This window comes from Hesperophylax consimilis, chromosome 19, assembly GCF_061612785.1.
Source record: "Hesperophylax consimilis isolate HC1 chromosome 19, BYU_Hcon_1.0, whole genome shotgun sequence".
NCBI classification, from domain to species: domain Eukaryota; kingdom Metazoa; phylum Arthropoda; class Insecta; order Trichoptera; family Limnephilidae; genus Hesperophylax; species Hesperophylax consimilis.
Window position 1 is genome coordinate 29,669,973 of NC_142854.1, and position 17,069 is coordinate 29,687,041.

Here is a 17,069-nt window from a genome sequence, read left to right on the forward strand (position 1 = left end):
TATTTAATATAGTTTTCAAATTCAATTAAAAATCAGAGTTTTTTGTAAGAAATCGGGAGCAAATATACCAATACAATCAACCGTGTGCCATTGCTACGCGAAGAGTGTGCGAGGAAATGACACGCTATTGATGTCCCGCTTTACTTCGCTATGCGTGCACATGAGAAATCCACTTGTCCCCAGTTCTATTTTTCTATTTAGACCATCGATACCTACGGCCGCATTGTGTAGCTTCGTCTCGTGACCAACTTGTGCAGGGGTACTAAAGTGAATCATTATTTCCGTTCGATAATTAAATTAATAATTTTTTGTAAGTACTTTTTCATTTATTTCCGAATAATGTGTTATACTATTACCTTATATTATAGTATTGAAAAGTGTGTATTACGTAACTATTTATCCGTGCGCTTTCGTCATTTAATCATTGATCTAAGATTTATTTTTGAATATTTATTTCAAATGTTACATTTTTTTTTTCTTATTCGTTATAATATTCAGCTAAGCAATACTGCGTTTTACATTATTTACAAAAACCCTTCCATTTTCAGGAAGAATAATGTCTGACAGAAATTTAACAGAAGAAGAGATAGCGCAAGAACTTGATTATGATAGTGATATTGAGTTTGAAATGAACAATGACATATTAGATACTGAAGATTTGGTTGAACATTTAGAAGAATCGGACTCGGAATCGACTAGTGAAAATGAAGACGAGGGAGAAATACTGATTTCAAAACATGGATTCGAATGGAGTGTATTACCACCATCATCATCGAGACGTCGGCAATGCAATATTGTCAATGAAACTTCCGGCCTGAAAAATGGTAGTTTATTAGCTAACACAGTAAGAGAAATGTTTGCTTTATTTATAAGCGCAGATATGGTGACAGAAATATGCCAAGAAACGAATCGTCAATTGAGGCGTTTACCCGGGAATATGATTGAGCAATTATCCGAAGATGAATTATATGCTTTCATCGGTATAATGCTTGCTTCTGGCAGAAATCGCACCCGAAAACTAAGTTTGAATGAGTTGTGGACAAGTGAAAGTCCATTTTGTCAGCCGTTTTCACGGCAGCTATGTCTCGAGACAGGTTCATAAATATATATATATATTCAGATCCGTTTTGATAATAGAGATACAAGACGAGAGAGATTTGAAGCTTCTTCAGACAAGCTAGAGCCAATTAAGTCGATTTTCAGTAAATTGGTAGATGCATGTAAATCAAATTACTCTCCATCGCTTGATATAACCGTGGATGAGCGTTTGGCGGCGTTTAGAGGTAAATGTCCATTTCGGGTATATATGAAGTCAAAGCCAGCCAGGTATGGCATCAAAATATGGATCGCGCTGCAGATGCTAAAACCGCATATATATGTAACATGCAAATATACAGCGGTATGATAAATAATAAAAGAGGAATAAATCAAGGCAATCGTGTCGTTATGGAATTGGTGGAACCTCAATATGGCACCAATATAGGCATAACCACAGATATTTTTTTTACGTCAGTACCACTGGCGGACAATCTTCTATCTAAAAATCTGACCATAACTGGCACTCTTCGCAAAAATAAGAGGGAAATCCCTAAAGAGTTTTTGCCATCAAAAGAAAGGCCATTGTATAGTAGCCAGTTTGGTTTTATATCAAATAAAACACTTGTGTCATATGTGCCTCAGCAAAATAAAGCAGTTTTGCTGCTGTCAACTCAATTCCTTGGAAATGAAATAAGCCAAACCGATACAAAAAAACCGGATATAATTTTACATTACAATAAAACCAAGGGTGCCGTTGACACAGGGGACAAAATGACCTCCGAGTATTCGTGTGTAAGGTCGACAAGAAGATGGCCGTTTCGTTTGTTCATGGAAATGTTAGACATTGCTGCACTGAACACATATTTATTATGGATTCAAAAGTATCCGGAGTGGAAAAAAAATAATAGAAGTAAAACGAAATTATTCATAAGACAGCTAGGTTTAGAGTTGGCTAAGCCCAATGTAATGAAAAGAAAAAACAGCACGGTCAAATTTCACAAACAACAACAAGATGCTTTCGAGACAGTTTTGTCATATTATCAAGAAACACCACCGGCAACTGCTGTTACGAATGATATTACGAGTGATTCAAGAAATGTACTAGTGTCCCGAGCACCGTCGAAAACCTACAGATTTTGCCCATACAACACAAAAAAAAGAAGCACCATAGTTTGTCATATTTGTCAAAAATCTGTATGCACAAGCCACAGAAAAGAAAAAAAATATATTTTCTGCCACAATGTCGATGCAATTTAGATTAACAATTTAATATATTTGGTTTAAAATCTTTATTATTTTTAATTTCGCTGTATTGTTTTGTTCTTACATAATTTTGCTGTTATATTTAAATATAATGCATGTGGAATTTTTTATGTTTAGTTTCTCAATATAATATTTCTTTTTACAAATTTGTTTATTTCATTTAAAAAAAAAATTAAGTTTGAAACCCCTGCAAGACTGGCAGCGTAAACACGCAAAGCTGTGTGCATGTAGTCCAGCGCCCATCAGCCGCCATTCGGTCACGGACCGTCATTAGATAAGCACTCTTCGCACGTTTTTTTAGCTTCTGCCGATGGTTTTTTCATGTTTTCAGCTATTAAATTACAATTATTATCACTTTTGAAATAAAATATAATAAAAATAAGCGATTGGCTATAAATATTCATATTTTTCCGATTTTAAATCGCTTATTTTAAGATGTGTATTCACTACACAGCACCGGAACGCGTGTATTTTTTTAGGACAATAAGGGAAAGGTTAACCTTGAAAGAAATATCGACCGTCTCTAGTGGATACGTCAGATTAACGTTAGTCGGCGTCTCCCAGGGGCGTACAACTCCCGTCTGACCTTGTAACCCTGATGGGAGGAGTTATTCCCAACCCAAATTCTTGTAGACAAAGCTGTTGTGGCTGAAAGCTCAAATCTCATTGGCTCAGAGCAAAAATTGTAGTTTGATCTCTCGCTCTCTACCATAGGGACTTGTGTAACAGAAAGAGAAGCTAAGCATGTGTTATGCTGTGATAAAAATTAACGGTAATTTCGAAGACGCCATTTCGAAAGTTAGTCAGTTGAAGTTTTTAGCGTAAATATTTTGAATTTTGAAAATCGTCTAACCCATCTAAAAATAATGTTGCGTGCTAGAATTCTTCAAGGTGATAAATTAATGCCGTATTGTGTTAAAGGTTGCTCAGACGGATTCGATAATCCGGTGCTAGCAAGAAGCAGCAAGAAATGCGTTTGTTTGTGGGTGTCATTTCGCATTTGAAAGCAAAAATGCGGTACTTTTGGGATTAATAAAGAATGCTTGGCAACGCTTAATCTTCCAGTCATCATATAATATCCTGTCTATCTCCACCAACTGAAAGAAGGACCCGAACCCGTTGTTAAATACAGGTACTAACCTCTCGTTCTTTGATACAATGTTCCTGATTCCTGAATGTACTTCATTGGCTAATAATTTAATTAATTTTCCTTTTCAGACCTATCCGTATTCCGACGCGATACTATACCACGTATTAGAATGCTAAAACTGCTAAAAAAAGCCACGATTACATCAAACAAGGTCATTTAAACCTCTCCAGAATTACATCATGTAAGTATTCAGATTTAACCAGCATTTTCCATGATGTTTGCTGACGACAAAGCTGTGGAAATTATATGAAACCCTTGCATGAGAATTTGAATAACTTCTAGTGCTGTGGCAATAATAATTAATTCTTAAATTTGTTGAATATGTATTTTGTGTATATATTCTTGTATTTTTGTTCAAGGTCAAATTAAATCCTATTAAGTTGTTGCAGTAAGACTGAGTTCGATTCCTAGTTGAGACCGTTACTTTTTATTTTTCTGAGTCTTGTTCTGTTTCATGTTTTGTTTAGATATATTAGTTTTATCTTCTACTTCAATGATAAATCAATGCTGAATACATCGGTTGTACTGACCTTGTTTTGTATTACTGTCCATTGTCTTTTTGAAAATAAAAAGTATTTTTATGTGTGCATAGCTGTGGGTTTTTTTTATTTTCCTTTTCCTGCATTCCAATATTTTTATTTTAAAAATATAATTTTTTTGGGCTAGTGAATGAACAATGTTAGCTGGGTGCAGTTATATTGTCTATGTTAGCACTTTTTTAAATGGCCTTGAGATTTATTTATGGTCCACAATATATTTACCTGTCTGGACCAAACGACCGTTTTATCTGTGGTCGTGTGTGGTTAAGGGGGTGACAAAATGGGGCCATACAAAAAGCCCGAAGATATCGATCTAGAGAGTGGTTTATTTATGGCGTCTCCGTATCTTGTGCTCTCTTGTAGTCATTAATTATTATTGCTACGTCTTTTTAAATTTCATATGAACATTACAATAATGGTGTTAAATTTATGTCACTTGAGATTATTTCAATAACCAACACATTTAAAGCATAGTTTTTATAATTGAGGAGCTTCTACTTTGCTTCAACGCTTTAGAAGTGACCGCCGCACTACGCCTTTAAGTAAGTAGGTTCTAGTTATATTGACTAAGTAACTTCTCAACTCCTTGTTTTGTGCTTGTTTATTGTAAGAATATATTGCTTAACACTCGTGTTATAACATATTGCGGTACCTAACACCAACCAGGTTAACACGTGTCGTGACGGACGAGAATACACAAGTTTGTTAATAGTTGACTCACAGCCGCTGTCACATATTAAAACCCAGCCTTTAGTAATGCAGTTCATCTAATCTTGAACCCGAGTGAAAGAGTTTACCGGATTCCATTAAGTAAAAATCATTATTAATTTTTTTTTGTCTAGCATTTACACACAATATCAATAATAGGCGTCAACAAGTATGTTTTATATTTCACCGTCATATTCATAAACCAATATTGTTTTCTTTATCTTTAGGGATTCATTTGCAATGCAACTAGTCTAACAAAACTGGGGCAGTCTATAATATCACAAACAAATGTTTTCAATATGAAATTCAATTCGGAAATGAATCTTCTATCATGTTCGGCCCCGTAGTAAGCGCTCAAAGATGGTATGAAAGGGAGATATGTAAATACGAATGTTAGAGGGAGCGCGCTAATATTAAAAAACGATAATAATTAAGCGAAAATGGTGAAAATATTTAATAAAACACGACTGTTTGAAATAGAGCAAACATCTCTATTTCATTCTCGAAAAATGCTTTAGTTGCATTTAAAGATACACTGTGTATTTTTTCATGCCTATAACATATAAAATAACAGAACAAAATGTGTTCCTAATAATTTTCGGAGCTGTTTTTTTGTTTTTTTTTTTTATCGAGGAAATTTCATACAATTAATATTTCGGCATAACAAATATATATACATTATCTTAAAATATTACTTTAATTGGAACAAAAAAAATCAAACAGTTATCGAAAAACTTGTTATAAATCGGTAGAAATTGGGTATGGACTTAGTTAATTTAATTCTTCTTTCATTTAGTTTATCGTTTCAATTTACCTATTTAAGAGTGCAAGGCTGATGTCAGTATAAAGAGTAAGATTAAAAAAGGGACGCTTAGATGGTTTGGGAATGTAGAGCGAATGAGCGAAGAAAGGAGTGTAAGGAGGTTATATGATGCAAATGTGAATGGTAGCAGAAGTCGGGGACGCCCGAGGAAGACATGGCGCGATCAAGTGAATCAGATACTCGAGTCAGGCCATGTCAAGAGTCAGAATAATAGAAGAGTATGTATGAATGTGAATGAGGCAAGAAGATTGTGCCAAGACCGAGTTGTTTTGCGGTCCGTCCTCTCTGTCTACCCCAGCGGGGAAACGGCGTCATGGTTAGTTAGTTAGTTAGTTAATACATCTAAGTTTTTTTACAAGAATATGCTTTTACACAATCCATATTATGTTTTGAGTCGACTTGAGTTTTATTTTCATCTGAAAATTATATAAAATGTTTGTGTAGAGAGGTTTTGGAACAGGTTTTGTTTATTTTCAGTTGAAAACAATTACCATCACAAAACAGTACCCTATCACAGCAGTGCCATGGATCTTCCCAACCCAGCTAGTGTTTCCATCAAGACTGAACCATGGTCGCAGGAAGAAGGCTCAGGTGAAATGGAGTATACGGATATACAAATCGACCTCCAAGATGTGAAGAAGGAATGTTTACAGTATGCTGACGGTGTTCATCCAACTAGTAAGTTGCATTACATATATCATGGATGTGTTTCAGATGGACGCAGTTAGAACACCCAACTGTTTTCTTCTACCATTCTTGTCGTCCATCGGTTCTTTTGATTTTACCTTTGAAATATTTCCTTACTTGAAACTGACAAACTAAGAAATTTTAAAACTTATTATGCCATTACAGTTTTACTTACGTGTAATGAATCGTGTAACTATTACTCTCTCTTGTGCCAAAAAAATGTACTAATGAATTCAATTAAGTTCAAAGTCACGGTGTTTGAAAGAGAGTGTTGAAAAGTGTGCAGTATAGTTTTATTTCTATCAAATGGTGTTCGAAAGAGAGTGTTGAAAAGTGTGCACTATAGTTTTATTTCTATCAAACGGTGTTCGAAAGAGAGTGTTGAAAAGTGTGAAATATAGTTTTATTTATTTCAAACGGTTGTTATGAATATAATATAGGATTATTTTTCTTACTTTGCAGTAAGTAAGAACCTGTCAAATCTGTGATTTTTTAAAAAAAAAATTTTATTTTATTTTTTTTTTATTTATTGAAGGAGAAAACACAGATACAGACAGTAATTAAAAGATAATTTTGTAAAACAATAACTTGAGAATTCACCTGCATCCTAACTATTTCTCACTGATTGACTGGTAGATAACAATTTTAAATATTTTTTACATGTAAATAAGGTAAAATTATTTTGTATATAGATAATGCTCAGTATCAAATAAAAGTGTACAAATATTTTTTATACAAGTTTAGAGATAAATCATAAAAAAGTACTTAAAGAGTATAGTGAATGAAGTAAGTACACATTTTCTTCTTTTTTTATAGTAAAACAGACTTCAATTTCCTACCAAAAGTACTATATGTATCAAAAAATATGTCGGAATCCTTCAGGTTTTGGTTTTTATTATACAATTCGCACATTCTTCTGATTGGATCTCTGACACCAGCATTTGTGCGCGTCCGGCTAATATGGAATAAGTCGTTAAGCCTCGTCGTTCTGAGTGGTATTTTAAAGTTTATTAGATTGAGTAAGCCAGGACAGTCGATAAAGTTGTTACAGATTTTGTACAAGGTCATTAGGTCAAGGTAAATCCGCCGGTTAGTAAGAGTGGATACGTTATATTTCGAGAGCATATTTGTGTATCCCCGTTTAGGTGCGCTCATTCTGTGGTTGAGGTAACGCAGAAATTTCTTCTGGATACTTTCAATATTTTCTTTATAGATATCGTAAAGTGGAGTCCATATAGAGGTGTAGTATTCAAGTTGAGAACGGACCAGCGTATAGTAAAGCAGAAGGTAGGTTTCAGGCTTTCGAAATACGCGGCTGTTTCTGATAACAAAGCCTAGCATGCAGTAAGCTTTATTCACAATGTTTTTAATGTGCGCATCGAAATGAAGTTTGGAGTCAAAAAGTACGCCAAGATCCCTTATACAGTATACACGATCTAGTGAATAGTTGCCTATATAATAATTGTGTATAATAGCGTTATGATTTTTAGTGAAGCTTATTTGTTTACATTTATTGTAACTTAGGTAAATTTTGTTTTCATTGCAAAACCTTACTAAGTCTCGTTGGATGAGCAGACAATCATTTAAATTCCTAACAATAGCAAATATTTTTATGTCATCGGCGTACAAGAGAAATAAACAATGCATGAAACATTCAGAAACTGTATTAATAAAAAGTATAAATAAAAGCGGTCCTAGAATTGATCCCTGTGGTACGCCAGAAGTAACTGGTTCCCATACGGAAGTATGTCCTCGTAACGATACAGCTTGCTGTCTTTTTGTTAAATATGAGATGAACCAACGTTATAAGTTTCCCCTAATTCCGTTATACATCATTTTTTTAATAAGAATAAGGTGATCAACCTTGTCAAAAGCCTTTTTAAAATCGCAGTAAATTGCATCTACCTGATGGCCTTGATCCATGCTAGTAAACAAAAAATTAGAGTAAATAAGTAAATTACTCACAGTAGATCTGCCTTTGACAAACCCGTGTTGTTGTTCTGTAATTTTGGCAGCATGCTGGGGATATATATTAGTATGGACAAGTCTTTCCAACAGTTTAGGGATTGCCGAGAGAATGGATATTGGCCCGTAGTTTTCCACTCGTTGACGCGAATCACCCTTGTGGACCGGTATGATGTAGGCCAGCTTCCACCTGCCAGGGAAAACCCCATCACTCAGACATTTATTGAATATTATGGTAAGCGGCACGCACAGTGACGACGCAGCAGATCTAAGGAAAAACGCCGGAATTCCATCGTGACCCGCACCTTTGTTTATGTCTAGCGACTTTAAACTTGATTTCACTTCTTGTTTCGTTAGTTTAATCGTGTGAATTTGCGCAAGTCCTGAGTCGTGAACTGATTCAAGTTGATCAATGTCTATTGTGTCATTGACGGAGGAGGGTTCCAATGTTGACTTGAAGAATTCAGAGAACATATTACAGATTTCCTGGGCATTATTAGATTCACGGCCGTCAAAGGACATAGCAGCAGGATATCCGTCGGACGACTTTAATGAGGATATGTATGACCAAAAACTTTTGATATTGTTTTGCAATGAACTTTCGATGTTGTCGAAAAATATCTTTCGAGATTCACTAGACAACTTCTTGTATGTTGCACGTAAGAAGGAAAATTCACGATAGTCAGAAAGACCTTTGTATGTCTTCCATTTGAGCCAGACTTTGTCCTTTTTCCGTGATAGCCTAATAATTTCGGGGGTAAACCATATGGGAAATTTTTCATTTCTTCGTGCCAGTAATGGAATAAACTTATCAATTACATTGTTTATTATTAAATAGAATTGGTCTTCTGCTTCTTCTGCTGATAAATTTGCGATTTCAGACTTCCAATCAATACAGTCAATGTCATTATTAATTTCCGTGTAATCAGCTTTCCTGAAATTTCGCCTACGCTCTTTGTTGTTTTTAATTTTTGATTGAATCGCGGAGGATATTTCGAATTTCAGGGCTGGATGGTGTCTATCCTCTGAAAGGAGAGATTTATAGTTAGTGATAAAATTCTTGATAAAACGATCTGTATATCGTTTTAATAGTAAGGTATATTCAATGTATGTAGCAATAAATTTAATTTTAGTTTGTATTTTTAAATAATTTATGCAGTTTACGAGTAAATAATACATAAATATTTACTTATGTGTCATACATCTACTTACTTTAAGAAAAATCGATTTTGTCTTGAGCATTTTGTCTATAGCATTTACCACAAAGTCATCCATATCGAAGAAATAATAATATTAAAATTCATTATTAGCCGTGATTCACCTTTGTTCGTTTCACTGTTGGAGTTAGATTTTATGGAGAACGGACTTGTTGAGAGCCTTTGTGTTTTTTTTATCGCTAATAAGGAGGTGTGCAATTATATTCTTGGCAAGTGTGGTTCCCACCGATGTGAAGAAGTTATTAGCAAAATTCGCCATATTTTTTGGATTAGAGGAGTTTGTGTTACCGATATCTAATGATTTAATTTCGGAAGACCTGTTGATTTTTGTTTTACTAATATTACAAAATGCTTCGCACATACGTTTTGGAGTATAAGAATTTTCGTGAACGAACGTTTTATAATAATTTTCCTTCGTATTTTTAAAAATCGTTTTGCTTATGTTCCTGTATTTCTTACAGTGAATTTGTACTAAAATATTATCTGGAAACTTTTGCGCCCTTTTGTGGTGTTGGTTTCTTTTGTGAATCGATTTGACAAGGCCGGGAGATATCCAGGGCGTAAGTTTTAACTGGCTGTTCGGTATGAGTGTGTTACTTGTATGTTTAGATATATATTTGTATGAAGGATGCGGATGAATTCATTCATCGCAATGTCAGTATCAGTTTGATCAAATACTTTTTGCCAGTATTCTAATTGCAAGTCTTTAATTAAACTCTTGTAGTTTGTTCGAGGGACGTACTTTAATTTAGCAGTTGTGGGCGGTTTATCTTTAAAGCACAGGGCTGTTGTGTAGTGGTCGGAAATTAAAGTGTGGATAGCAAAAAAGTCAGTGAAGTTATTATTTTTTTCGTTGATGTGATCTAAACCTGTATTGTTTTTTTGTTATTCCAGGTAGCATTAATGTGGAGACTGTGTCCAACAAGGTAGAACCAGGACACAGAGAAGAAGACGGTGGAGGTATTCCTTATTCGGCGATAGACATAGACCTGCTGGACGTTAAAACGGAATGCTTAGAGCGCTCTGTAAGAGCTGCAGGTAAGAATAATAATAATATTTGGTTATTTTTTATAGCGCCATTTTCGTGAAATATCACACCAAGGGCGCTGTACAAATATATTCATTAATTGATTTGTTTTGTCTAAATTTCTTATAATCATTTTTTCGTTTTATTATTGATATCTCATTGAGTATTGAGTTTTATCTGCTATTTTTTCAGATATGATAACGGACCTGAAGATGCACCCTGAAGAAAAACCTTACTCATGTTCCCATTGTAACTACACCTCTTCACTCAAATCGAGATTAACACGGCACTTACGCATCCATACTGGAGAAAAACCTTATTCATGTTCCTACTGCACCTATTCCTGTTCTCAAAAGGCACATTTAAAAATTCACATTCGAAACCATACTGGAGACAAACCTTATTCATGTTCCTACTGCAGCTATTCATGTTCTCAAAAGGAACATTTAAAAATTCACATTCGTAACCATACTGGAGAAAAACCTTATTCATGTTCTCATTGTAACCACTCCTACTCAAAAAAATCACGTTTAAAGGTGCACTTACGCACCCATACTGGAGAAAAACCATATACATGTTCTCATTGTAACTACTCCTGCTCTGTCAATTCATGTTTAACAAGGCACTTACGCATCCATACTCGAGAAAAACCTTATTCATGTTCCTACTGCAGCTATTCATGTTCTCGAAAAGAATATTTAAAAATTCACATTCGTAACCATACTGGAGAAAAACGTTATTCATGTTCCTACTGCAGCTATTCATGTTCTCAAAAGGAACATTTAAAAATTCACATTCGTAACCATACTGGAGAAAAACCTTATTCATGTTCCCATTGTAACTTTTCCTGTTCATTTAAATCAAATTTGACGAGGCACTTACGTACCCATACTGAAGAAAAACCTTATTCATGTTCTTATTGTAACTACTCCTGCTCAGAAAATTCAACTTTAACGGTGCACCTTCGCACCCATACTGGAGAAAAACCTTATAAATGTTCCCATTGTAACTACACGTGCTCACGAAAGTTTAGTTTAACAGTGCACTTACGCACCCATTCTGGAGAAAAACCTCATTTATGATCCCATTGTAAATACTCCTTTTCAAACAAATCAGGTTTGACAGTACACTAACGCACACACACTGGAGAAAACCGTATTCATGTTCCTGTTGCAGCTATTCATGTTTTCAAAAGGAACATTTAAAAAGACACATTATTAAGCATACTCGAGAAAAACCTTTTTCATGTTCCCATTGTAATTTCTCTTGTTCGTTTAAATCAAGTTTAACAAGGCACTTACACACCCATACTAAAGAAATACCTTATTCATGTTCCCATTGTAACTTTTCCTGTTCATTTAAATCAAATTATACAAGGCACTTACTCACCCATACTGAAGACAAACCTTATTCATGTTCTCATTGTAACTTCTCCTGTTCAGACAAATCAAATTTAAGAAGGCACTTACGCTACCATACTGGAAAAAAATATAATTGGTGTTCCTATTTGAACTACACGTGCTCACGATTGTCAAATTTAATAGCGTAGTAAGGCACCCATACTGGCTGAAAACCTTATTCATGTTCCCTCCTCAGCTATTCATATTCTCGGAGTGGAAATTAAAAAGTTACTTACCTATACCTGAGATAACCTCTTTCATTTTTCTGTGGTACTACTTTATTTCCCCCACATGTGGCAACACTCACTTAAATTAATCCGCCGCTAGACGCAAGCGGGCACCAGAAGAGAAATCTTCATTCCGGTTTAATTGAAGACAATTCTTATACACATAAGGAAAAATGATTTAGCACTCAAAACTCAACACAATATTTGCACCCGCTACTCATCACACCAAAAATGTAAAATTCCTCCAACAAAAACAGCCTTCGCCCAGCGACAGTTCTCTTATATAGCGCCAAAAATGTTCAACTTACTGAGTATTGATATTAAGACATCGAAAACTGATGATCTTTATGCCATTAGTGTACAGAACTGGTTATTTGCTCAAGGAAGGAAATATTATAAAGAATACCTTACAACTTAATAGTGTTCTTATTTTTCGAGTAAAAATTTTATCTCTAAATTAACTTTCAACAAAAACCTTATATTACGCTGATGCGATTATTTTTATTTTTTGTTTTTATTTCTATTATCCCTAGCATTGTCTATTATTTTTATTTGTATCCTACCTTATTTTTATTTTTATCTTTATGTTTACAAGATTCACCTACTCCAATTTCTTTCCTGTATGTGATCATGTACATAATATTATATATTCAGTATTGGTTATTTATGAAGGAAAGAACTATTTTAAAGAATACCTGACATCATTAAATAAGTTCATTTGCTTTCTTATTCTTTTTTTATTCTTTTTTTTCATTTCAATTCTGTTTAAAATTTATTTTTAAAATAATTATTTAATTTATCTTTATTTTCATCGCTTTATTATTTTCAGTTAAACCTATTTAACCTATACCTATTTTACAACTGAATGAATCATGTATTACATTTATATAATTATATACAAATTTCGACTACCATAATACGGACATGTGTCTAGTGTGGTAGTCGAAAAGGATGTAAAAAACCTGTATCTAAATATATTTTTATGAATAAAGAAAAAAAAAAATAAAAATAAAAAAAATACATATTACAAAGTTGTTTTTTTTTTAAATATCAGGAAGAGTAAACTAACACACCTTTTCTTTGAGCAAAAGCTCGTGGTTAAAAGGTGAGGAAACGTAATCAATTACCATTTTAACAATGTTATTATTTTTAACAAAGAAAAATAAAATACAGTTTTCAGACAATTGTTGTAAAAAAATTAATAGAAAAACAAGAAGAAAGCAGAAAAAAATATATCTAATATTATTTTAGAGAATAATGATATTATTTTAAAAGTGTAATAATTAAAAAAATACTGCTGAATTATATTTTCAATTGTGTTTTTGAATTTCAACAATTTTTTACATCTAGAGGTAATTCGTTAAACCATTTCACTCCATTATATTTATAAAATGTTTGGGCTGTGGTGGTTTTGCAGCACGGGGAGGTTATAGAACCTTGCACATTTGGTATGTTGCTGTTTGAAAAAAGTGTTTGGTTTTTGAAAGAATCTTTATGAAATTGTAAAAGCGATGTTTTTTTAAGTGATTAGGGGATTTAAATTCTATAAATAATCTCATGGTGGGGTAATCATATGTCTTATTTAAAATTATTTTAATTTATATTCTCTTGATGATTTCTACAGGCAAGAGAGAGGATTTTAATACACCACCTCAGCCAACAATTCCATATTGCAATAAAGATTGAATCAGTGAAAAAAAAAAGTATATTTAAAAAAAAAAAAATTATTATATGACACATTTATTATAAGACACAGTGATTATAAGACACAGTTTCAAATAAAAATAATAAAAGTTAACATGCTTTTCTTTAAAAGAGTCAAAAACTCGTGTGTAAATGGAAAAAATATTTTTTTAAATTTTAATTATAAAAACATATCAAGTGAGGTGATTTTTGTTCTTTTAAATAATAATATATAAAATAATATAGTGAAATGTCATCGTCACTCTAATTCTCTAAATTATTTAAGGTAGTGAAGTTTATTTTATTTTTGAATTTTAGTCCCGTTCTAACCTTATTTCTGTCGTTAGTTGATTTAGGCTATATTGAAATTGTTTGAAGGTCGTATTAAAAAACGTAATTTTAAAATATTTTACATGAAGTTTAAATTTGGAGTAATTGTCAACTTAGATTAGAAATTTAATTGCAACCAGATATCAATTAAGTGTATGCATGCATAATATTAATCAATATTATCAGAATCAGCCAGACAGCGCAATCTAGCGGTGAGAATGGCGATGCCAGCGCCACGGGCTCAGACAACGTACCGAAGTGGTGTATAGCGGAACCACTATAATTCCAGCACCCCACCACAGGCGTGCTACGGTCGCCGGATCGCGCGGGTGAAGACAACTGATTCCGCAACAAAAGGGTTCCCATCTCGCCTCTGGAGAAAACAGTCACGATCTCGCCTCTCAGGATTCACTATCTCGCCTCCGCCGAGAAACCTCCTGCCCTCCCCCTTGGAGCGGTCGCCGAGGCTCTTCCCGTAACCCCGCGAACTTCCGCCCAGGAAGCCAGAGTGGTCGCCAGACTTCCGCCCAGGAAGCTGCCCTCTCAGAAGTCGCTGCCTGCCGACTCCGCCCGTCGGAGCCTTGGCCCAGGCTGAACTGATTCCGCCCTTTGGAATCAGCCCAAGTTGCCGCTTGTGTTATCAGTGATAAGTGCGAACGTGGAGATCCGCGGTTCCAGAATCATCGTAAAGGGAAGTGCCTGAACAATTTTTGTATATTTATCTCGTAACGTGACCCAACTTTTGAAGACATTGAATGAACAATAAATTAGGATTAAGTAAAAGGACAATTAATTTTAAGAATTACAATTTAAGACCAGTATTAAGCCTAGATTAAGACTAACCCATAACTTTATACAATTTTTAAATAAATTTTAAGAGTGTTTGTAACTAAGTAACTTCTTTTTTTACTCGTTCCTACTTTTCTTTTAAATGCAAAGTAATAATATTAAATTCCCTTGAGTATAGTAATAACATACTTATATATATAATAAAACAAAAATTTAATCAATAATAAAACAATAATTTTTAATTATATTTATATTTTTATTAATTTTCCTTTACCCATTTAGGTAATTATTCGGGATCGCTGGCAACGCTTCATACAATATTTTTTTCAAATAAATACCCGTTTATAATAGGAATAAGCGGTATGAATAAGCCGGTGCCGTAATCCGTAATATTTTAGATCGTGGTTTAAAATTGGAATTGAAATAGAATACGCTCATAGAAGTGACTATGCCGCTGTCACTTGTCTATGTCAACTGTCAACCGAGATTAAATTCTTCCTCCAACTTATAAAAGTCATATTGTTTTATATAAATAAATATTGGAACGATGGATTCATCAGACATTGTTGCATGTGGAATATTTTTGTCAAAATCTGGGGCTAGCACACACTGCAATAGGAGACGCACAGTTGACGAAAAAATAAGGAAAAAACGACGTAGGAGTGTGCATTGTCCTAAGAATAACCCCCATCAACGCCGGGAACACGTCAGCTAGTAATTAATAAATGTTAGAAATTAACGCTTCCTTCTCTTGATACTTAGTTGGAGAATCTTATTCAGTGGAGCCCAGATTGTCGAATAATACTCTAGATTGCTTCTCACCAACCCAGTGAATAATAATTTAGATGGATTAATTCATTTAAAATCTTTCCCTGTCCTCAAAATAAACACCAAACATATCATTGCACTGTTATTTATTTCATTTATATGCGGAACCGAAATTAATTTATTATCAAAAATAATACCAAGGTCCTTAATTTAGCTTCTTTTTAGAATAAAGTTTTGATGCATGATAGGATTTTAATACGGGCATTTTTTTAAAATTAAGGAATACTTCATTATTGTTTATATAAATGAAAAAATCCATCACGTGAATAGTTCACCTGCCAAAAAGTCTGACAAATGCCGCACGGCCCTCCGGAAGAAGCCGACTTCGCAGCAAATGGAGTAACCGCGCCTCATGTCGCGCGGCTGCCAGGTCAGCCAGCGAAAGGCGGAATTGCCTGCGCAGACATCGCGACACGGCTCTAGCTCCTGCTCAGCCTGCTCTGCAGTGACGTAAGGATTGTTCAGGCCGAGGAATAGGGCTAACTTTTTTGGCTTGTGTGTTGTCAAATGAAATAGCGGCGATCTGTATCTAAATTTACACTGTTTATATTTCTATAAATTGGACAATTTAAAAACTGTTTTTTGTGTTGAATGTTCCACCGAAGTGGTTTATACACTGCTACACTGATATTAGTTAAGTGTTCACATGGGTTTAAGAGATTCTTATGAATGTTTGTATTCCGTGTTTAGCAATGGGTGCATCAGGAAACCGCTAGATACTTGCTTATTTTAAGGTAAAGTGAATCTAGGATAGTTTAGTTTATGTAAGATTATGTAATATTAATTTTGGTTAGGTTGGATTGAGTGTCTCACCGCCTCCGTCTTCAGTACGGTGGCACTGGGGTGCACTAGGTAGCTCCCTGGACAAGCAACGGTGACTGCACCACCGTACGGGAACACCAGATACCCGTTGCCGTTGGTGGTTAGCAGAGAACCGTTGGAGACGTAAACAGGTTGCGGCCGGGACGGATTGTAGCTATGAAGTGATACGGAGCATCGGGCTGGAACCGTCAACAAATTATGGTGTTGGAGAGGCACAAAAAATTAAATAGGAACACACTGAGAGAAATTTATTCCTCAGGGCCTATGTCATCAATGCTGTGTGGAGGGTTTTTTGGAGGAGAGCAAGGAGCGAACGTGGGTCTTGAAAAGATCCATGTTGTAGGAGGGAGGAAACACAGAAGCAGGCAAATCGTTCCACAGCCAAGTTGTTGAACCCAAGAACGAGTCGTAGAAGCGACCCGTTCTCATGTGACAAATGTCAATGTGTTGGCCGCGCGTGCTGAAGAGATCATCAGCGCTAGTTCCTCAGAGCATCTTCAATTGTAATTCCGATATAACGAGGTCAGCATGCCTACTTGACGCCTTTGCTCTAAAGATTGCGATCCGTTTTTT

The 17,069-nt window shown here is 34.7% G+C and overlaps 1 protein-coding gene across 1 annotated transcript; it reads left to right on the forward strand.

Annotated features, from left to right (window-relative positions):
* Positions 1–556: 556 nt before the first annotated feature.
* LOC149415100 (uncharacterized) lies at positions 557–16,390 on the forward strand. Its single transcript, XM_089643000.1, has 6 exons — positions 557–752; positions 1,694–2,122; positions 5,999–6,199; positions 10,285–10,428; positions 10,610–10,666; positions 16,365–16,390. Exons 1-6 carry the CDS (start codon positions 557–559, stop codon positions 16,388–16,390), a joined length of 1,053 nt encoding a protein of 350 aa, XP_089499126.1.
* Positions 16,391–17,069: the final 679 nt, after the last annotated feature.

Coding starts and splice junctions, on each gene's coding strand:
- LOC149415100 (XM_089643000.1), top strand. CDS start 557: ATGTCTGACAGAAATTTAACAGAAGAAGAGATAGCGCAAGAACTTGAT. Junction 753..1,693: donor AAAACATGGATTCGAATGGA/GTGTATTACCAC, acceptor AAAATAAAGCAG/TTTTGCTGCTGTCAACTCAA. Junction 6,200..10,284: donor TGACGGTGTTCATCCAACTA/GTAAGTTGCATT, acceptor TTGTTATTCCAG/GTAGCATTAATGTGGAGACT.